The sequence below is a fragment of the Oncorhynchus clarkii genome, chromosome 12 (assembly GCF_045791955.1).
Source record: "Oncorhynchus clarkii lewisi isolate Uvic-CL-2024 chromosome 12, UVic_Ocla_1.0, whole genome shotgun sequence".
NCBI lineage: Eukaryota > Metazoa > Chordata > Actinopteri > Salmoniformes > Salmonidae > Oncorhynchus > Oncorhynchus clarkii.
Genome location: NC_092158.1, coordinates 65,392,385 through 65,414,717, shown reverse-complemented (window position 1 = coordinate 65,414,717; position 22,333 = coordinate 65,392,385). Strand labels below are relative to the sequence as shown.

Here is a 22,333-nt window from a genome sequence, read left to right as displayed (position 1 = left end):
TGTGTATGTAGTGTCGAAGTTGTCTCTAGAGTGACTTTCTTCTTGATAAAGTCAAGCTCTGTGAAGTCCTTTTCTTCATGGGAAACTTTGCAGTAGAGGCTCCTGGATCCATGCCTCAACTGGATCTCAGCCATCTCCGCCAGCTTTGGTGCTGCTGCCTTCTTCAGCTTGACGATGGAATAGCCAGCTTTCCATGCCAGGATGTTTTCCTTTTTCACTTCGACCACCTCCACTTTGCCTGCATTGGAAGTGGCGACCACATGGAGGCAGTCCCCGAAGTCGTACACCACACTTCCTGGTCGTTCTTTCATTTATTGTTCCACACCATGGTGGAAACTGTCTGCACTCATGAAGGTGTGCTCTGGCTCGAAGAACTTGAGGGTGATCTCATCCATCAAAGTTGAGTCAGCATTGACAACACTCACCAGTGATGTTAGGAGGCACAAGTTTTTGTTTTGAGAAGTGCAGTTATCCACCCAATACACTGCATGCTTGACATCTCTCTCCCTCTCCAGTGCTGTTACATAAGATTAAGTAATCTCCTCTGCCTTCCAACCAGCTGTTACTTCATGCCATACCACTGAGATGGTTCTTCTTCTTCATCTTTTGAGACTTATTTTCAATGGTGGCGAATGTCTCGTGATAGCATTGTTCACAAGAAGAATCGTTGCCTGTTTTCACACCTGGCATGCGAGGGAGCATGATGACTTTTTGTATATCAACGCTCCTCACAGACCAGTCCTCAGGCCAATCTTTCTGTGCATCAGCCTGGTAATGGCTTCTGCTCTGCCTTGCAGACTTATGTTCCTCATATTTCATACATTGCATGCAGTCGGGGTTGGTGAAGGTGAATTCAGGTGCTGGATGGCTGTTGTCTTGGCAGGCTTGGGTTTCCATGGCCTCATTCTCCCTGTGCTCCATCTACAGATGATGACCCTGCACCAAACCGAGCTCGCACTCCTCCTCTTCAAGTTTCACAAAGCTGATGTTCCTTCCCTTTACCGCCTTGCGATAGGTTTCGTAACCACAGCTGGCATCTTTGTTCTTCTCCTTGTAGTCATTATGCATGAACCCGAATATTGACATCACTAGGGAGGTAGAGGCGATGTGGGGAATGCTTTTGTCTGTACTGGTTGATTTGGGGATGGAAGGACGCAATGTGTTGCAGAATTGGATTCATGTTCAATTTGCTCGCTGAAGCTTTCTTTCCCCTCTGATCCTTTGGTGGAATCAGTTTGGTGGCGATTGACATGCCCATCATCGTGACAATCAGCCTGTCATTTTTGGGGTGGTAGCCCAATGTTGTCAGAAAAAACACTTTGCATACCTGTTGTGCAGAACCGCTCTGGTTTGGTAGATGGTACAGAAACGACCTGCTGCGTCGACTGTCAGCGCCAACAGTGATATCTTTCTTAGATTGCTGTGCCACCATGTGGAAGATCTATGTCCTCTTCTCCTTATACTTCATCTCCCAATACTTTTCCCATATTTCCTTTTGCCTACCCTCTGAAATATTCTGAGTACATTGGCTCTTGTATTTGGGACCACATGGCTTACCCATTGGTGAAGTCTTGGATTTCTTGTTTGATAGGTTGTCTGGAGTTGTGTCCATAGGCTTAGCTGCCACTTGTGCTGGAACATCCAACTCTGAAGGTGGATGATAATCTTCATCATCATCATCGGAAATTGATTTCTCATCTCAGCTGTGTTAACAAAACTCCAAACGAGCTTCAGTGCCATACAACTCTCCTTCCGTGGCCTCCAAATGCTCTTAAATGCTAGGAAAACTAAATGCATGCTCTTCAACCGATCGCTTCCCCCACCCGCCCAACTAGCATCACTACTCTGAACGGTTCTGACTTAGAATATGTGGACAACTACAAATACCTAGGTGTCTGGCTAGACTGTAAATTCTCCTTCCAGACTCATATTAAGCATCTCCAATCCAAAATTAAATCTAGAATCGGCTTCCTATTTCGCAACAAAGCCTCCTTCAGTCACGCTACCAAACATACCCTTGTAAAACTGACTATCCTACCGATCCTCAACCTAGGCATTGTAATTTACAAAATAGACTTCAACAACAAGTGGGACACAATCATGAAGTGGAACGACATTTATTGGATATTTCAAACTTTTTTAACAAATCAAAAACTGACAAATTGGGCGTGCAAAATTATTCAGCCCCTTTACTTTCAGTGCAGCAAACTCTCTCCAGAAGTTCAGTGAGGATCTCTGAATGATCCAATGTTTACCTAAATGACTAATGATGATAAATACAATCCACCTGTGTGTAATCAAGTCTCCGTATAAATGCACCTGCACTGTGATAGTCTCAGAGGTCCGTTAAAAGCGCAGAGAGCATCATGAAGAACAAGGAACACACCAGGCAGGTCCGAGATACTGTTGTGAAGAAGCTTAAAGCCGGATTTGGATACAAAAAGATTTCCCAAGCTTTAAACATCCCAAGGAGCACTGTGCAAGCGATAATATTGAAGTGGAAGGAGTATCAGACCACTGCAAATCTACCAAGACCTGGCCGTCCCTCTAAACTTTCAGCTCATACAAGGAGAAGACTGATCAGAGATGCAGCCTAGAGGCCCATGATCACTCTGGATGAACTGCAGAGATCTACAGCTGAGGTGGGAGACTCTGTCCATAGGACAACAATCAGTCGTATATTGCACAAATCTGGCCTTTATGGAAGAGTGGCAAGAAGAAAGCCATTCTTAAAGATATCCATAAAAAGTGTCGTTTAAAGTTTGCCACAAGCCACCTGGGAGACACACCAAACATGTGGAAGAAGGTGCTCTGGTCAGATGAAACCAAAATTGAACTTTTTGGCAACAATGCAAAACGTTATGTTTGGCGTAAAAGCAACACAGCTGAACACACCATCCCCACTGTCAAACATGGTGGTGGCAGCATCATGGTTTGGGCCTGCTTTTCTTCAGCAGGGACAGGGAAGATGGTTAAAATTGATGGGAAGATGGATGGAGCCAAATACAGGACCATTCTGGAAGAGAACCTGATGGAGTCTGCAAAAGACCTGAGACTGGGACGGAGATTTGTCTTCCAACAAGACAATGATCCAAAACATAAAGCAAAATCTACAATAGAATGGTTCAAAAATAAACATATCCAGGTGTTAGAATGGCCAAGTCAAAGTCCAGACCTGAATCCAATCGAGAATCTGTGGAAAGAACTGAAAACTGCTGTTCACAAATGCTCTCCATCCAACCTCACTGAGCTCGAGCTGTTTTGCAAGGAGGAATGGGAAAAAATGTCAGTCTCTCGATGTGCAAAACTGATAAGAGACATACCCCAAGCGACTTACAGCTGTAATCGCAGCAAAAGGTGGCGCTACAAAGTATTAACTTAAGGGGGCTGAATAATTTTGCACGCCCAATTTGTCAGTTTTTGATTTGTTAAAAAAGTTTGAAATATCCAATAAATGTCGTTCCACTTCATGATTGTGTCCCACTTGTTGTTGATTCTTCACAAAAAAATACAGTTTTATATCTTTATGTTTGAAGCCTGAAATGTATCAAAAGGTCGCAAAGTTCAAGGGGGCCGAATACTTTCGCAAGGCACTGTATGTACATGAATGTATAGTTAAAGTGACTAAGCATATAAGATAAACAGAGAGTAGCATCAGTGTAAAAGAGGGGTTGGGGGGGGCACACAATGCAAATTGTCCGGGTGTTTCATGTGGACCCCAGAAAGGGTAGCTGCTGCTGCTTTAGCAACAGCTAATGGGGATCTTAATAAAATAACAAAACTACTATAGGTCTATGTAGCTGTGAACTTCCTCTAAGGCTGCATCCCAAATAGCACCATATTCCCTTTATAGTGTACAAATTTTGACCAGGGCCCATAGCACACATTGTCTGTTCCCCTTTTCCCATTTTTTCCGGGACTTTCCAGTTTGGTCTGTTATTCATTCTGACTTTCACGGAAGCTTGTGCTGTTGATGGTTGCTGTTAGACAAATACATTGTCAGAGCAAATGTACTTATTTACAATGCGCAACACTGTAGCCTCTGCATTCGTGTGTGGGCAGGGATGTTATGTAATGATGATAATTTTTCCCAGACACAATACTAGCACTGTGGGACTGCCCAGGTAGCCTATCCCCAACCTTTGTAAGGAAGCAGCACACCGGAGGATCAGGTGTGTGTGTGTAACCCTAAGCTAGAGGACCAGAAGGAATGAGCAGAGCAGCAGGTTGGAGGGTATGTGGGTAAGGGAAGGGGGACAGGAGGAGGGGGAAGGTTTGGAGAAGGAAAGTATTGTAGTGCACTGTGCACAGAGTAACAGAGAAAAGAGGGTGACATTTGAGCATGGTGAGTGGGAGAGAATAGCTTTCATTGTACAAAAGGGCACTGGGCTGGCTCTCTCTCCAGAGGATGAAGCTGAGACTTCCTTGTCACAGACTAATGTTTAATGTGTAACTTCTATGACTTTTATGATAGCAATCACATGTCCTCCACTGCCTTTCTGCAGAGTTGTAAACAGTCCAAGGTCTCATTCACATTACCCAGGAATTAACATGTGATGTGCCAGCACATCAAATCAAATTTATTTATATAGCCCTTCGTACATCAGCTGATATCTCAAAGTGCTGTACAGAAACCCAGCCTAAAACCCCCAAACAGCAAGCAATGCAGGTGTAGAAGCACGTTGGCTAGGAAAAACTCCCTAGAAAGGCCAAAACCTAGGAAGAAACCTAGAGAGGAACCAGGCTATGTGGGGTGGCCAGTCCTCTTCTGGCTGTGCCGGGTGGAGATTATAACAAAACATGGTCAAGATGTTCAAATGTTCATAAATGACCAGCATGGTCGAATAATAATAAGGCAGAATAGTTGAAACTGGAGCAGCAGCACAGTCAGGTGGACTGGGGACAGCAAGGAGTCATCATGTCAGGTATTCCTGGGGCATGGTCCTAGGGCTCAGGTCCTCCGAGAGAGAGAAAGAAAGAGAGAATTAGAGAGAGCATATGTGGGATGGCCAGTCCTCTTCTGGCTGTGCCGGGTGGAGATTATAACAGAACATGGCCAAGATGTTCAAATGTTCATAAATGACCAGCATGGTCGAATAATAATAAGGCAGAACAGTTGAAACTGGAGCAGCAGCACAGCCAGGTGGACTGGGGAAAGCAAGGAGTCATCATGTCAGGTAGTCCTGGGGCATGGTCCTAGGGCTCAGGTCCTCCGAGAGAGAGAAAGAGAGAAGGAGAGAATTAGAGAACGCACACTTAGATTCACACAGGACACCGAATAGGACAGGAGAAGTACTCCAGATATAACAAACTGACCCTAGCCCCCCGACACAAACTACTGCAGCATAAATACTGGAGGCTGAGACAGGAGGGGTCAGGAGACACTGTGGCCCACTCCGAGGACACCCCCGGACAGGGCCAAACAGGAAGGATATAACCCCACCCACTTTGCCAAAGCACAGCCCCCACACCACTAGAGGGATATCTTCAACCACCAACTTACCATCCTGAGACAAGGCTGAGTATAGCCCACAAAGACCTCCGCCACGGCACAACCCAAGGGGGGGGGGGGGGGGGGGGGCGCCAACCCAGACAGGATGACCACATCAGTGACTCAACCCACTCAGGTGACGCACCCCTTCCAGGGACAGCATGAGAGAGCCCCAGTAAAGCCAGTGACTCAGCCCCTGTAAAAGGGTTAGAGGCAGAGAATCCCAGTGTAAAGAGGGGAACCGGCCAGGCAGAGACAGCAAGGGTGGTTCGTTGCTCCAGAGCCTTTCCGTTCACCCTCCCACTCCTGGGCCAGACTACACTCAATCATATGACCCACTGAAGAGATGAGTCTTCAGTAGAGACTTAAAGGTTGAGACCGAGTTTGCGTCTCTGACATGGGTAGGCAGACCGTTCCATAAAAATGGAGCTCTATAGGAGAAAGCCCTGCCTCCAGCTGTTTGCTTAAAAATTCTAGGGACAATTAGGAGGCCTGCGTCTTGTGACCGTAGCGTACGTGTAGGTATGTACGGCAGGACCAAATCAGAGAGATAGGTAGGAGCAAGCCCATGTAATGCTTTGTAGGTTAGCAGTAAAACCTTGAAATCAGCCCTTGCTTTGACAGGAAGCCAGTGTAGAGAGGCTAGCACTGGAGTAATATGATCACATTTTTTGGTTCTAGTCAGGATTCTAGCAGCCGTATTTAGCACTAACTGAAGTTTATTTAGTGCTTTATCCGGGTAGCCGGAAAGTAGAGCATTGCAGTAGTCTAACCTGGAAGTGACAAAAGCATGGATTAATTTTTCTGCATCATTTTTGGACAGAAAGTTTCTGATTTTTGCAATGTTACGTAGATGGAAAAAAGCTGTCCTTGAAATGGTCTTGATATGTTCTTCAAAAGAGAGATCAGGGTCCAGAGTAACGCCGAGGTCCTTCACAGTTTTATTTGAGACGACTGTACAACCATTAAGATTAATTGTCAGATTCAACAGAAGATCTCTTTGTTTCTTGGGACCTAGAACAAGCATCTCTGTTTTGTCCGAGTTTAAAAGTAGAAAGTTTGCAGCCATCCACTTCCTTATGTCTGAAACACATTCTTCTAGCAAGGGCAATTTTGGGGCTTCACCATGTTTAATTGAAATGTACAGCTGTGTGTCATCCGCATAGCAGTGAAAGTTAACATTATGTTTTCGAATAACATCCCCAAGAGGTAAAATATATAGTGAAAACAATAGTGGTCCTAAAACGGAACCTTGAGGAACACCGAAATTTACAGTTGATTTGTCAGAGGACAAACCATTCACAGAGACAAACTGATATCTTTCCGACAGATAAGATCTAAACCAGGCCAGAACTTGTCCGTGTAGACCAATTTGGGTTTCCAATCTCTCCAAAAGAATGTGGTGATCGATGGTATCAAAAGCAGCACTAAGGTCTAGGAGCACGAGGACAGATGCAGAGCCTCGGTCCGATGCCATTAAAATGTCATTTACCACCTTCACAAGTGCCGTCTCAGTGCTATGATGGGGTCTAAAACCAGACTGAAGCATTTCGCATACATTGTTTGTCTTCAGGAAGGCAGTGAGTTGTTGCGCAACAGCCTTTTCTAAAATTTTTGAGAGGAATGGAAGATTCGATATAGGCCGATAGTTTTTTATATTTTCTGGGTCAAGGTTTGGCTTTTTCAAGAGAGGCTTTATTACTGCCACTTTTAGTGAGTTTGGTACACATCCGGTGGATAGAGAGCCGTTTATTATGTTCAACATAGGAGGGCCAAGCACAGGAAGCAGCTCTTTCAGTAGTTTAGTTGGAATAGGGTCCAGTATGCAGCTTGAAGGTTTAGAGGCCATGATTATTTTCATAATTGTGTCAAGAGATATAGTACTAAAACACTTGAGCGTCTCTCTTGATCCTAGGTCCTGGCAGAGTTGTGCAGACTCAGGACAACTGAGCTTTGAAGGAATACGCAGATTTAAGGAGGAGTCCGTAATTTGCTTTCTAATAATCATAATCTTTTCCTCAAAGAAGTTCATGAATTTATCACTGCTAAAGTGAAAGTCATCCTCTCTTGGGGAATGCTGCTTTTTAGTTAGCTTTGCGACAGTATCAAAAAGGAATTTCGGATTGTTCTTATTTTCCTCAATTAAGTTAGAAAAATAGGATGATCGAGCAGCAGTAAGGGCTCTTCGGTACTGCACAGTACTGTCTTTCCAAGCTAGTCGGAAGACTTCCAGTTTGGTGTGGCGCCATTTCCGTTCCAATTTTCTGGAAATGCACCCTCAAATGCACCCTCAAATATCTTAACGATCAGTCACTCACCTACAGTACACTAATTGTGTGACCAATCAGCAGAATTTCACTCACTGGAGATCAGTAAGGAGGAAGACGTAGTCATATTTACCAGCACTAATGCTCTGAATAGGTGCCCAACCCTAAGGTGTGTGCTGCAATGAAGATTGTACCCAGTTTCACATGCCCTTCTTTATCTTTATACGTCTAAGTAAGCTCCTAGAGCAGCAGGGTTACGCTCAAACAAAATTCTTGGCTAAAAACAACTCAATTTGGATTATTTGGTAAACCAACACTGGGTAAATTTTGGACAGAACACACGCTGGGTTATTTTGACTCAGCCAGTTGGGTTGCGTGAATAACCCAAATGTTGGGTTGTTTGGATTAACCAAACACGGGTTAATTTAACCTTCAGTTGTTTTTTTGTTTTTTAACCATCAGTTGGGTTGACACAGCAGCTGGGTAAACCATCGGTTATTTTCAGAAATTGCGGCCTATTAGAAAATTATTTGTCACTTGTTCATCATGTACAATGCAAATACAAACGTTCCTTGAATATTTTTGCACATTACATATTCTCATATAAAATTCATAACATTTATTATTTACATACCCCAACAGTGAGATATGCATATGCTCGAGGAACTCTTACACTAGTGTAAGCCTCATCAAAGCTTCAATAGTTTCAGTGTTCAACCTTAAAATGTGATAACAATTCAACAGAACAGATTCACCGGAATTTACACTCACAGGTGGCCAAAATTATCTGAAAGCCACACCCCTACTAAGCAAAACCAGTGTTCTGAACTGACCCGCTGGGTCGTATCTCAATAACCTAGCATCAATAACCCAGCAACCAGCATCAATAACCCAGCAGTTTGCAAAGAAAACAACCCAACTAAGTTACCCATCGCCTTCAAAACATCTGGGTGCAATTGAGTTGAACTTGCATTCACATGCAATAGCTATTTTTTTCCTTTATACGGTCAAATAAAATCCCAGAATGGTTTTAGGTACTTTTGCACCACTATGAGGTTGAGTAGACTCCCAGATCCTGATTCCAGGTTTCACAATAGTAGCAGGAAGTACATCAGGAAATTGTAGACTGTGTACACACAGATCGGAGAAAAAACTGTACAAAAAGGACCTGACTCTTGACATTATTACCTGTCTGTCAGAGTTCTTCAAGAACAGTGGGTTTGGAGTCAGGCGCAGGGAGCAGAGGGTTCGAATAAATGAATATTTTTTATTCCCGGAAAAACGTTCACGCCAAAAACACAAGGCGCATTAACTGACTGGCCCATACACAGGACCCAAAACTGTCCGGAAAAATAAGATACAAACAACCATCAACAAACTAACAGCATAGCAATCCCGCACAAACCTAGGCGGGCCTAACAGGCTTAAATAGACAAATATCAAGAAACACAAAAAGGAACAGGTGCAACTAATAAGACCAAACGAACAGAAAAGGAAAAAGGGATCAGTGCCGGCTAGTAGACCGGCGACGACGACCGCCGAGCGCCGCCCGAACAGGCAGGGGAGCCACCTTCGGTGGGAGTCGTGACACTGTCTGTCAGACATTAACATTTCATCATACATTTCAATACACTTTGATGATTTCATTATTATTGTCCAAATTCTACCTCCTTGCTCCATATAAAAGAGTGAGTGAATGAGATATGGAAACAGGTCATACCATTTTTTATTGTTGTTTTAGCAAGTTGTAAAGGGACATTTCATGTCAGGATGTATCAAATAAGGTGGGTGACTGAAGGGATGACATGCATTACAGTTTGGGCCTGCTGTATTTATGTGACAGTAAAAACATGCTCCCCATGAAGGGTTTGAGAGAGTGATACTGTATATTAAACTTGTGTATTACTTTCTATCTACATGATGTGTACAGTATATATGGTACACTTTATTTGAAGGTTCTGTAATAAATCATTTCTAAGGAATGTATAAGTTGTGTTTTCATCATTTGTTAATCATTACTCTCACATGTATAAACCATTTACCAATCATTAGTAAAGTTATATTGGTGCCGGAGGAGATGGCTGTCGTTTTACAGGCTCCTAACCAATTCTGCTATTGAATTTTTTTTCACTTTATTTGTAACTTATTTTGTACATAATATTTCTGTCTCTTATGACCAAAAAGATGCTTCTGCATATCAGAACAGCGATTACTCACCTCGTACTGGACAAAGAGTTTTTCTTAAACGAGTCGGAGGTGAATCAGACACCGGACAAGGCCCAAATCCCTGTCTTTCGCATGAAGAAGAGACAGAGATACAGGGGTTGTAGGTCGGGGTGACTTGTAAGAATCCGACGGTGAGTGTGTAACCCGCCTCTACCATCAGTCCTACTAGCCAACGTGCAATCATTGGATGATAAACTGGATGAGCTCCGATCAAAACTATCCTACCAACTGGACATTAAAACTGTAATATCTTATGTTTCACCGAGTTGGGGCTGAACAACGACATGGGATAACATACAGCTGGCTGGGTTTTCCGTGCATCGGCAAGATAGAACAGCTTCCTCCAGTAAGACAATTGGTGGCGCTCTGTTTCTATTTGTAAATAACAGCTGGTACTCAAAATCTAATATTAATGAAGTCTCTAGGTTTTGCACGCCTGAGGTAGAGTATCTCATGATAAACTGTAGACCGCATTACAGCTACATTTGAATTTCTGTACAAAATGGTATATCATACACTGCATTTGAGAAAACAATGGGAAAGTAATTTACTTTTGCTTTGAAAGTTGATCAACCTGTCTTTCAATGTTTTGGTACTACTATTGGAGAGCCCTTCTTTGTATATACCCATTCAGCATTGTTCACACCCTCTTAAGCCTTAGCCCCACCCATCTCTTTAGGGTTGATCCAAGCGTTCTGTACTAACTTGCCAGCTACTTCCAGACATCTAAGGGAGAGAGTACAGCTCACTGAACATTACTCACCCTAGCAGAGCTGGTTAGGCTGTTACGTTATCCAGAGCGTTGGTGACTGCAACTGTGCTGTCAGATTGTCCGTTTGTATATTCAGAGTGTTTCGCGTTCAGAGCACACAGGACTCTCTGGCCAATAAGTAGGGTTGTTCCAAAAGCTCTAACCTCACAACGACAGTCAAGCAACCAAGCTAACAGGCTAACATTGGCTAGCTACTTCCAGACACATAATGAGAGAACACCCCACTCTGACAATTTTACTCCCCCTAGCAGAGCTGGTTAGGCAGTTTTCATGTTATCCAGAGCGTTGGTGACTGTTTTCATCTATATTTTTCATTGCTGTCTATATACCACCCCAAACCGATGCTGGCACTAAGACCGCACTCAACGAGCTGTATAAGGCCATAAGCAAACAAGAAAATGATCATCCAGAGGCGGTGCTCCTAGTGGCCGGGGACTTTAATTCAGGGAAACTTAAATCTGTTTTACCTCATTTCTACCAGCATGTTACATGTGCAACCAGAGGAGAAAAAAACTCTAGACCACCTTTACTCCACACATAGACGGGTACAAAGCTCTCCCTCGACCTCCATTTGGCATTTATATCCTATTGATTCCTGCTGCTTACAAGCAAAAACTAAAGCAGGAGGTACCAGTGACTCGCTCAATGCGGAAGTGGTCAGATGACGCAAATGCTAAGCTATGGGAATGTTTTGCTAGCACATACTGAAATATGTTCTGGGATTCTTCCGATGGCATTGAGGAGTACACCACATCAGTCACTGGCTTCATCAATAAGTGCATCGATGACGTCATCCCCACAGTGACTGTTCATACTGCAACCAGAAGCCATGGATTACAGGCATCATCCGCACTGAGCTAAAGGCTAGCGCTGCCACTTTCAAGGAGCGGGACTCTAACCCGGAAGCTTATAAGAAATCCCGCTATGCCCTCTGACAAATCATCAAACAGACAAAGTGTCAATACAGGGCTAAGATTGAATTGTAATACACCAGCTCCGATGCTAGTCGGATGTGGCAGGGCTTGCTAACTATTACGGACTACAAAGGGAAGCACAGCCCTGACCTACCAGATTAGCTAAATTACTTCAATGCACGCTTCGAGGCAAGCAACATTGAAGCATATATAAGACCACGAGCTGTTCCGGACGACTGTGTGATCACGCTCTCCGTAGCCAATGTGAGTAAGACCTTTAAACAGGTCAACATTCACAAGGCTGCAGGGCCAGACAGAATACCAGAACGTGTACTCCAAGCATACACTGGCCAACTGGCAAGTGTCTTCAGTGACATTTTCAACTTGTCCCTGACCGAGTCTGTAATGCCAACATGTTTCAAGCAGACCACCATAGTACATCACTAGGTCCAAGCTTCCTGCCATCCTGGACCTCTAAACCAGGTGGTACCAGAGGAAGTCCAAAAAATTGGCAAAGACTCCAGCCACCCTAGTCATAGACTGTTCTGTCTGCTACCGCACAACAAGCATTACCAGAGTGCCATGTCTAGGTCCAAAAGGCTTCTTAACAGCTTCTACCCCTAAGCCATAAGACTCCTGAACAGCTAACCAAAACGCTACCTTACCTGGGTTATTTGCATTGAACCCCTCCCCCCAGTTTTAAATATTTTTTTATTTTTCTTTATTCTTATTTTTTTCATTTTTATTTTTCTTTGTTTATTGTTTACTTCAGTTTATTTAGTAAATACTTTCTTAACACTTATTTTTTTCTTAAAACTGCATTGTTGGTTAAGGGCTTGTACGTAAGCATGTGACAAATAACCTTTGATTTGATTTTGATTTATTTTCCCTAATCTAAAGTGGATGCTATTTTCACTTTAGAAATACTTTAGAAATGTTTTGAGTTACAAGTGCAATTTCTCACAAAAAGATGGTGATGCCATTGGTAGACATTCCTGCAGTACCTGGTAATAGAATAAGCACACAACACAGGATGTTTAAGGAAAAATATATATATACAGTGCCTTGCGAAAGTATTCGGCCCCCTTGAACTTTGCGACCTTTTGCCACATTTCAGGCTTCAAACATAAAGATATAAAACTGTATTTTTTTGTGAAGAATCAACAACAAGTGGGACACAATCATGAAGTGGAACGACATTTATTGGATATTTCAAACTTTTTTAACAAATCAAAAACTGAAAAATTGGGCGTGCAAAATTATTCAGCCCCCTTAAGTTAATACTTTGTAGTGCCACCTTTTGCTGCGATTACAGCTGTAAGTCGCTTGGGGTATGTCTCTATCAGTTTTGCACATCGAGAGACTGAAATTTTTTCCCATTCCTCCTTGCAAAACAGCTCGAGCTCAGTGAGGTTGGATGGAGAGCATTTGTGAACAGCAGTTTTCAGTTCTTTCCACAGATTCTCGATTGAATTCAGGTCTGGAATTTGACTTGGCCAGCCTAACACCTGGATATGTTTATTTTTGAACCATTCCATTGTAGATTTTGCTTTATGTTTTGGATCATTGTCTTGTTGGAAGACAAATCTCCATCCCAGTCTCAGGTCTTTTGCAGACTCCATCAGGTTTTCTTCCAGAATGGTCCTGTATTTGGCTCCATCCATCTTCCCATCAATTTTAACCATCTTCCCTGTCCCTGCTGAAGAAAAGCAGGCCCAAACCATGATGCTGCCACCACCATGTTTGACAGTGGGGGTGGTGTGTTCAGTGTGATGAGCTGTGTTGCTTTTACGCCAAATATAACGTTTTTCATTGTTGCCAAAAAGTTCAATTTTGGTTTCATCTGACCAGAGCACCTTCTTCCACATGTTTGGTGTGTCTCCCAGGTGGCTTGTGGCAAACTTTAAATGACACTTTTTATGGATATCTTTAAGAAATGGCTTTCTTCTTGCCACTCTTCCATAAAGGCCAGATTTGTGCAACAACTGATTGTTGTCCTATGGACAGAGTCTCCCACCTCAGCTGTAGATCTCTGCAGTTCATCCAGAGTGATCATGGGCCTCTTGGCTGCATCTCTGATCAGTCTTCTCCTTGTATGAGCTGAAAGTTTAGAGGGACGGCCATGTCTTGGTAGATTTGCAGTGGTCTGATACTCCTTCCATTTCAATATTATCGCTTGCACAGTGCTCCTTGGGATGTTTAAAGCTTGGGAAATCTTTTTGTATCCAAATCCGGCTTTAAACTTCTTCACAACAGTATCTCGGACCTGCCTGGTGTGTTCCTTGTTCTTCATGATGCTCTCTGCGCTTTTAACGGACCTCTGAGACTATCACAGTGCAGGTGCATTTATACGGAGACTTGATTACACACAGGTGGTTTGTATTTATCATCATTAGTCATATAGGTCAACATTGGATCATTCAGAGATCCTCACTGAACTTCTGGAGAGAGTTTGCTGCACTGAAAGTAAAGGGGCTGAATAATTTTGCACGCCCAATTTTTCAGTTTTTGATTTGTTAAAAAAGTTTGAAATATCCAATAAATGTCGTTCCACTTCATGATTGTGTCCCAATTGTTGTTGATTCTTCACAAAAAAATACAGTTTTATATCTTTATGTTTGAAGCCTGAAATGTGGCAAAAGGTTGCAAAGGTCAAGGGGGCCGAATACTTTCGCAAGGCACTGTACATCTGTGAATAACTACCTTACTAAAATGTACAAATGTGGGAGTAATGATTAATAGATGTTGAGAAAATGGTTTGTAAATGCCTTATAAAGTCCTATTAAGTGGTTTATTATGGACCCTTAAAATAAAGTGTTACCGTATACAGCTGAAGTCGGAAGTTTACATACACCTTAGCCAATTACATTTAAACTCAGTTTTTCACAAATCCTGACATTTAATCCTAGTAAAAATTCCCTGTTTTAAGTCATTTAGGATCACCACTTTATTTTAAGAATATGAAATTTCAGAATAATAGTAGAGAGAATTATTTATTTCAGCTTGTATTTCTTTCATCACATTCCCAGTGTGTCAGAAGTTTACATAACTGAGCCAGGTTTGCAGGCCTCTTTGCTCGCACACACTTGTTCAGTTCTGCCCACAAATTTTCTATAGGATTGAGGTCAGGGCTTTGTGATGGCCACTCCAATACTTTGACTTTGTTGTCCTTAAGCCATTTTGCCACAGCGTCGGAAGTATGCTTGGGGGAAGACGCATTTGCGACATCTTGAGATGTTGCTTCAATATATCCGCATATTTGTCCTTCCTCATGCTGCCGTCTATTTTGTGAATTGCACCAGTCCCTCCTGCAACAAAGCACTCCCCAACATGATGCTGCCACCACACCCTGTTTAAAGGCACAGTCAACTTAGTGTATGTAAACTTCTGACCCACTGGAATTGTGATACCGTGAATTATAAGTGAAATAATCTGTCTATATACAATTGTTGGAAAAAATACTTGTGTCATGCACAAAGTAGATGTCCTAACTGACTTCCCAAAACTATAGTTTGTTAACAAGACATTTGTGGAGGGGTTGAAAAACGAGTTTTAATGACTCCAACCTAAGTGTTATGTAAACATCCGACTTCAACTGTATCTTTGATAAAGCCAAAACAATAATAAGTCATCAGTACAGTGTACAGTCCTTTTCACAAACACAGCTTAGAATGGCTGTCCTTCAAACCAACTTCTGATTATGCACAAGTAGTGTCAGGAGCCATGTCAACCATTAGGTGTCAGCTCTTACAAAGACAGTACTTCCCACGACTTGGAAGAACCTCAATGTCTTCATACTCACCTTTCACTGACCAGCAGCACTGCTGGCATAAGCTGGTGGATGAAACAACATTATACTCCAGCACCAAAGGCATTATGATGTAACAATATAACAACAGTACTAAAGAAACGTGAGATGATTCATTTCAATGAACAGATTCATTGGTCACCTTTGGGTTTCGCCTACAGTGTAATGTTATGAAATGTAGACAATAAAAACATCTACTGTAGGCTACTAGTAAATATTCATACATCATACAAAACTGTCACTCATCCTTTCAGATTTTCAGGATAGAGGGGGAGTCTCACAGCAACATATTTCGTTATGAGATTTGGTTCACAATGGAATGGAGAGGTCTCCATTCTGATAGACCATTTCTTTTTGGATTAAAAATAACATCATGGTATTTAAACTCAGCAAAAAAAAGAAACGTCCCTTTTTCAGGACCCTGTCTTTCAAAGATAATTCATAAAAATCCAAATAACTTCACAGATTTTCATTGTAAAGGGTTTTAACACTGTTTCCCAACGCTTGTTCACTGAATCATAAACAATTAATGAACATGCACCTGTGGATGTTGGTCTTTAAGACACTAACAGCTTACAGAAGGTAGGCAATTAAGGTAACAGTTATGAAAATGTAGGACACTAAAGAGTTCTTTCTACTGACTCTGAAAAACACCAGAAAAAAAATGTCCCGGGTCCCTGCTCATCTGCGTGAAAATGCCTTAGGCATGCTGCAAGGCGGCATGAGGACTGCAGATGTGACCAGGGCAATAAATTGCAATGTCCGTACTCTGAGACGCCTAAGACAGCGTTAAGACAGCGTTACAGGGAGACAGGACGGACAGCTGATCGTCCTTGCAGTGGCAGACCCTGTGTAACAACACCTGCACAGGATCGATACATCCGAACATCACACCTGACAGGTACAGGATGGCAACAACAACTGCCCGAGTTACCAGGAACGCACAATCCCTACATCAGTGCTCAGACTGTCCACAATAGGCTGAGAGAGGCTGGACTGAGGGCTTGTAGGCCTGTTGTAAGACAGGTCCTCACCAGACATCACCGGCAACAACGTTGTCTATGAGCACAAACTCACCGTCGCTGGACCAGACAGGACTGGCAGAAAGTGCTCTTCACTGACGAGTCGCGGTTTTGTCTCACCAGGGGTGATGGTCGGATTCGCGTTTATCGTCGAAGGAATGAGCGTTACACCGAGGCCTGTACTCTGGAGCGGGATTGATTTGGAGGTGGAGGGTCCATCATTTTCTGGGGCGGTGTGTCACAGTATCATCAGACTGAGCTTGTTGTCGTTGCAGGCAATCTCAACGCTGTGCATTACAGGGAAGGCATGCTCCCTCATGTGGTACCCTTCCTGTAGGCCTATCCTGACATGACCCTCCAGCATGACAATGCCACCAGCCATACTGCTCGTTCTGTGCATGATTTCCCGCAAGACAGGAATGTCAGTGTCCTGCCATGGCCAGCGAAGAGCCTGGATCTGAATCCCATTGAGCACAACTGGGACCTGTTGAATTGGAGGGTGAGGGCTAGGGCCATTCCTCCCAGAAATGTCAGGGAATTTGCAGGTGCCTTGGTGGAAAGTGGGGTAACATCTCACAGCAAGAACTGACAAATCTGGTGCAGTCCATGAGGAGGAGATGCACCGCAGTACTTAATGCAGCTGGTGGCCACACCGGACTTGTTCAGTTTATGTCTCAGAATCTTGTTATGTTCATACAAATATTTACACATGTTAAGTTTGCTGAAAATAAACACAGTTGACAGTGAGGGAACGTTTATTTTTTTGCTGAGTTTATAAGTAGATAATAACCATCCCAGCTTCACACCTGATTTGCCTATGCCCAAGATTAACCCTACACCGCCTTGCCCAGTATGCAAAACTGGGTTAAAGCTAACGTAGCCAGAGTGCCTGCAGTCCATGTAGGAAAACCACAAGCAAAAAGGCAGTTGGAGCACTAGTCTTTCAGTGAGTGGTGGCTTTTAATTGCAAACCCAAACAGGTTAACAATACAGGACGAGATCTCAAAGAATAAGAAATTGGTAACTAAACCCCCTTTGTGTTTTGTATGCTATTCCTGGACTGTTAAGGGTGCTACATACTTTATGCAAATGCAGCGCTGGAGCGTCATTTTCTATGTAGTTCTACTACTTTTGTTCAGGGCTCACATACACAACGCTCTGTTGCCCAGATAGTGTAGCGGGTGGTTTCTTATTTTTTCCTTGGTTAGGTTCTTCTGATTTCCTGTTTAGTTTTTTTTACCAGTGTCATTTATTAACAATGGGTGATGAGATAAAAGGGTTCAAATCTACTATAGGTCATGCTTTTTAGTTTCTTTATGCCAAGTTGTTGTTTTACTTTATGTAAATAGTTATTGATGAGCATGCATACAATGCCAAAACAACCAGAGTGATTATGTGGGCCTAACTGTTAAGTAACTAAGGAGTTTGTCAACTTCCATTTAGCTAAAGAGTTTTGTTAATGTATCTGTTTTTCAGGACAAAGATGCGACGACACAAGGTCTTTCTCTTCGGCACATTGGCCTTGTGTGTCCTCTCCCTGCTGCAATACTGCAAGGCCCTCCACCACATGCTTATGCTGAGAGACCTGTATACCTCCTCCGTCAACCTCGAGGCCCTGGGCTTCCTCTGGAGAGGGAATGTTCACTCAGGGATGAAGCCTCTCCCTGGGTCTCGACCCTCCGACACGGGCCTGTGGGAGCCAGGGGATGACCGGGGGGACCAAGGGAATGCAGAGGTGGAGAGATGGATTGGGCATGGCGGTGAGGTGAGGGGGCAGATGACATGACTTTCCCTATACATTGTTTTGGGTCTATATGACATTGTCATTGATATGTTTGATTTTCCTCCTGTTGCTCTCCCACTCAGGACCCGTGGGGTAAGGAGCAGCCTGACTCAGGGAATGTTAACAGAATGACGGTCACTCTCCCAGACCCCAATGGACCATGGGGGGAACTTCACAAACGGAGCTTCCGTCTTCGCGATGACCCCACCCCGTTCTTTGCGCGCACCAAGTCTGGAGCATATTGCTTCCGAGAAGGGACGGAAGTGGCTTTTCTCAAAGACGACTCAGGACAAACGGTCCACGCAGCACGAGAGGGCCAGCGTAAGATACTGCATGCACAGCAAGAGGAACCCAAGTCAGCTCATGGGAAATACGCCCAGGGGAAAAGGCTGGTGAAGTGTATGTGTCGCCAAGGCTGGCACGGCCCTCACTGTGGCATCCCCACCATGGTGCAACACTCCAACCTGCCCACTAAGGGAAGTCTGATGCCCAGAATGGTTCCACGGAGGGTCATCAACGCCATTAACATCAACCACGAGTTTGACCTCCTCCACGCCCGCTTTCATGAGCTGGCCGACACTGTTGACCTCTTCCTGGTGTGTGAGTCAAACTTCACGGCCTATGGAAATTCCAAGCAGCTGCACTTCCTACGCCTCCTGCTTAACGGGACCTACAACTACATGCGCCACAAGATCCTCTATGTCTTCCTTGATCACTTCCCTAAAGGTGGCCAGCAGAACGGGTGGATCGCTGACGACTACCTGCGGACGTTTTTAAGCTATGACGGGATGTCCAGAGTACAAGGTGCCAGGCCGGATGATGTCTTCCTTATCAACGACGCAGATGAGATCCCGGCCCGCGAGGGCATCCTCTTCCTCAAACTCTACAATGGCTGGACGGAACCTGTGTCCGTCCACATGAGAAAGTCCCTTTATGGTTTCTTCTGGAGGCAGCCTGGGACCCTGGACGTCCACTCCGCCTGCACTGTTGCCATGCTTTTTGCCGTCTACGATGGAGACGGGATATCACTGAGGCGTAGGGATTACTACTCCATGCCGGGTTTCCGGAACTATCAGAGGGAGAGTGGACACATCCTGGTGCAGTGGTCCATTGGGAGCCCAGTCCACTACGCAGGCTGGCATTGTTCCTGGTGCTTCAGACCAGAGGGAATCTCCCACAAACTAATCTCTGCCCAGAATGGAGACTTCCCCCGCTGGGGCGACTACGTGGAAAAACGAGACCTGAACTACATCAAGGGCTTGATCCAGACTGGGGGATGGTTTGATGGCTCGGTGGGGGAGTACCCACCCACAGACCCTAAAGAGCCTATGTACGCACCCAAATATCTATTAAAGAACTTTCCGCTGTACCGCTACATACTTGAGAACCCATATGTCTGAATCTGGTAGAAAATCGGTAACGATTATTTTCTCATTGTTGATTTCAATGGAAGGATTTTTAACTTCAAGGAGTGTTGTCTTAACACAACTATGAAACCTCCACCTATGCCTCTGATTGAAGGGCAGGCCCTCCACTTCCTGTCTGAAGAAGAAGTAGCTAGTGGTTGAGAAGGAGTGTAATGAGTGACATCTGAGGCTCATTCTATCCGATTCTATCCCTTTTCAATCACAATATTTAAATGATAGTTAAACAATCCTCAATGACAAAGGCCCCTTCTACTCCAGAGCATTCAAGGACCGGTTTACGTTTGGGACATTGACTTTTGTACAGTTCCTAACTGTAGACGTGATGGCAGACAGGTATATATGTATAAAAGATCTATCTGATGATGGCCAATGGCCAGTGATACTGTAGTTTTCCCTCAGTCAGATCAACAATGTGCTTCTAGTGCCACCAGTTTTGCGTTTCCAGAGACCTCTGTGAAGAAAGAGACCTGAAAAACGATCTGTGCACATTTCTGTGGTGGTGGTAAAACTGTGTTACTGTGCTGAAATGGTTGTTCGAACAACACAGGGAAAAATATAGCGGGAAAGGGAAAGTCGGTTTTATATTGTTTAATACAAATTCAGGTTTCCCTCACTAATGTGGGCTTGTCTTAAACGTTGCTTAATTTGACTACACAACTTTCTCATAGCCTTCTTGTAAACAGATTGTGCATGGTTTACAGGTGAATAAATGTGAGGCCAAAAATAATATGTCATTAGAACCATGGAATCAGGCCAAACAATTGTCACATTGCTTTTAGACATTTCTGTCATTTGTGTTCATTGTTCATTGAGAGAGAAAATTCTTGAGAAACAAAATCCATTTCTTCTGCTATGGTCTCGTGATTCACATCACGTCTGGTAATTCAATCTGTTCTAGACACTCAATTTGACATGTATATAAGCCAATGCAATGGTTTCCTTGGTTTCGTCCTTAAAAATGGATTCCAATTCTTCAACAACCAAATAACGAACATGATAATAATATTCCTACAGATCTTAGGGACATATCCCCTGTGAATAGGATGTATAGCAATGACAATTATTAATGTATTCATGCTTAGTTAAGAAACAACAGACTGTCTGCCATCAATCGGATCAGCCTTCGATACACTGCAAGTCATTTGTTCCTACCTGAATTACAATAGAGTACACCGAGAGGTCTATTCAACAGAAACCAGTGCATCAACAAAACAAAAGCAAAATGTTTATGTTGTGAATATCTTAGTTTATTCTTGTTTCGCACTGCAGACCACGTTTTGTTGAGTAGCTATATGAACCCAAACCTACTGGCTGTAAAAACAGTAACAGGACGACATGAAGACAGACAAAAGTGCATAAAAAGGAGTAATTTATTAGTATACTTTAACTTACATTTTGAGTCATTTAGTACATGTATTACTTTATTAATCATGCATTTTTATTTCCAGATAAACTTACAATGTTAGGAAAGTTAAGACTGCTGTTTACTGTTGTTAAATCATGTCATGTTAATGTAGCTTTAGCTTTAGCACTTCCTTGTCTTGGGAGACTGACTTTGGGAATACGGAGATAATAATAATTGATTGGTGTATTGACAATGTTTCTCTTGGGAATCTGATGCTTCGTCAATTGATGCTCTGACTTGCAGTTTGCACACATTCTCTCTGTAAGGGCGTTCGTCTGTAGGAGGAAGAGAAGCGGACCAAAGCGCAGCGTGGTGGTTATTCATGTTTTAATAAATCACTACACATGAACAAACTAACAAAAACAAGAAATGTGAAAACGCAAAACAGTCCTATCCTATGACAACAAACACAGTGACAGGAACAATCACCCACAAACACACAGTGAAACCCAGGCTACCTAAGTATGATTCTCAATCAGAGACAACTAATGACACCTGCCTCTGATTGAGAACCATACTAGGCCGAAAACATAGAAATGCCCCAAAACATAGAAAAACAAACATAGACTGCCCACCCAACTCACGCCCTGACCATACTAAATAAATACAAAACAACAGAAATAGAGGTCAGAACGTGACAGTACCCCCCCCCCCAAAGGTGCGGACTCCGGCCGCAAAACCTTGACCTATAGGGGAGGGTCTGGGTGGGCGTCTGTCCGCGGTGGCGGCTCTGGCGCGGGACGCGGACCCCACTTCACCATTGTCTTAGTCCGCCTTATTGTCCGCCTCCCTGGCTTACTCACCATGACCACCCCTCTCAATGACCCCACTGGACAGAGGGGCTGCTCGGGACAGAGGGGCAGCTCGGGACAGAGGTGAAGCAGCTGCTCGGGACAGAGGGACAACTGCTCGGGACAGAGGGACAACTGCTCGGGACAGAGGGGCGATAGCAGCTCGGGACAGAGGGGCGATAGCAGCTCGGGACAGAGGGGCGATAGCAGCTCGGGACAGAGGGGCGGCAGCTGCTCGGGACAGAGGGGCGGCAGCAGCTTGGGACAGAGGGGCGACAGCTGCTCTGGACAGAGGGGCAGCTGCTCGGGCGGCCCCTGGCTGACTGACGGCACTGACGGCCCCTGGCTTACTTGCGGCCCCTGGCTGACTGGCGGCACTGGCGGCCCCTGGCTTACTGGCGGCCCCTGGCTTACTGGCGGCACTGGC

At 44.0% G+C, this 22,333-nt stretch overlaps 1 protein-coding gene across 2 annotated transcripts in view; it reads left to right on the top strand.

Moving 5' to 3' along the window:
* The window catches only part of LOC139421061 (beta-1,4-mannosyl-glycoprotein 4-beta-N-acetylglucosaminyltransferase a), a 37,419-nt gene extending 16,050 nt beyond the window's left edge, over positions 1 to 21,369 (top strand). The window contains exons 1-3 of one of the 2 annotated variants that reach the window (XM_071171560.1): positions 10,217 to 10,330; positions 17,977 to 18,265; positions 18,367 to 21,369. In XM_071171560.1, coding sequence (XP_071027661.1) covers positions 17,984 to 18,265; positions 18,367 to 19,683 — 1,599 coding nt within the window. In that variant the 5' untranslated portion in view covers positions 10,217 to 10,330; positions 17,977 to 17,983 and the 3' untranslated portion in view covers positions 19,684 to 21,369. Of the gene's footprint in view, positions 1 to 10,216; positions 10,331 to 17,976; positions 18,266 to 18,366 lie in introns of those variants that run through there. The other variant, XM_071171559.1, reaches the window with a different exon arrangement.
* The last annotated feature ends 964 nt before the right edge of the window (positions 21,370 to 22,333 follow it).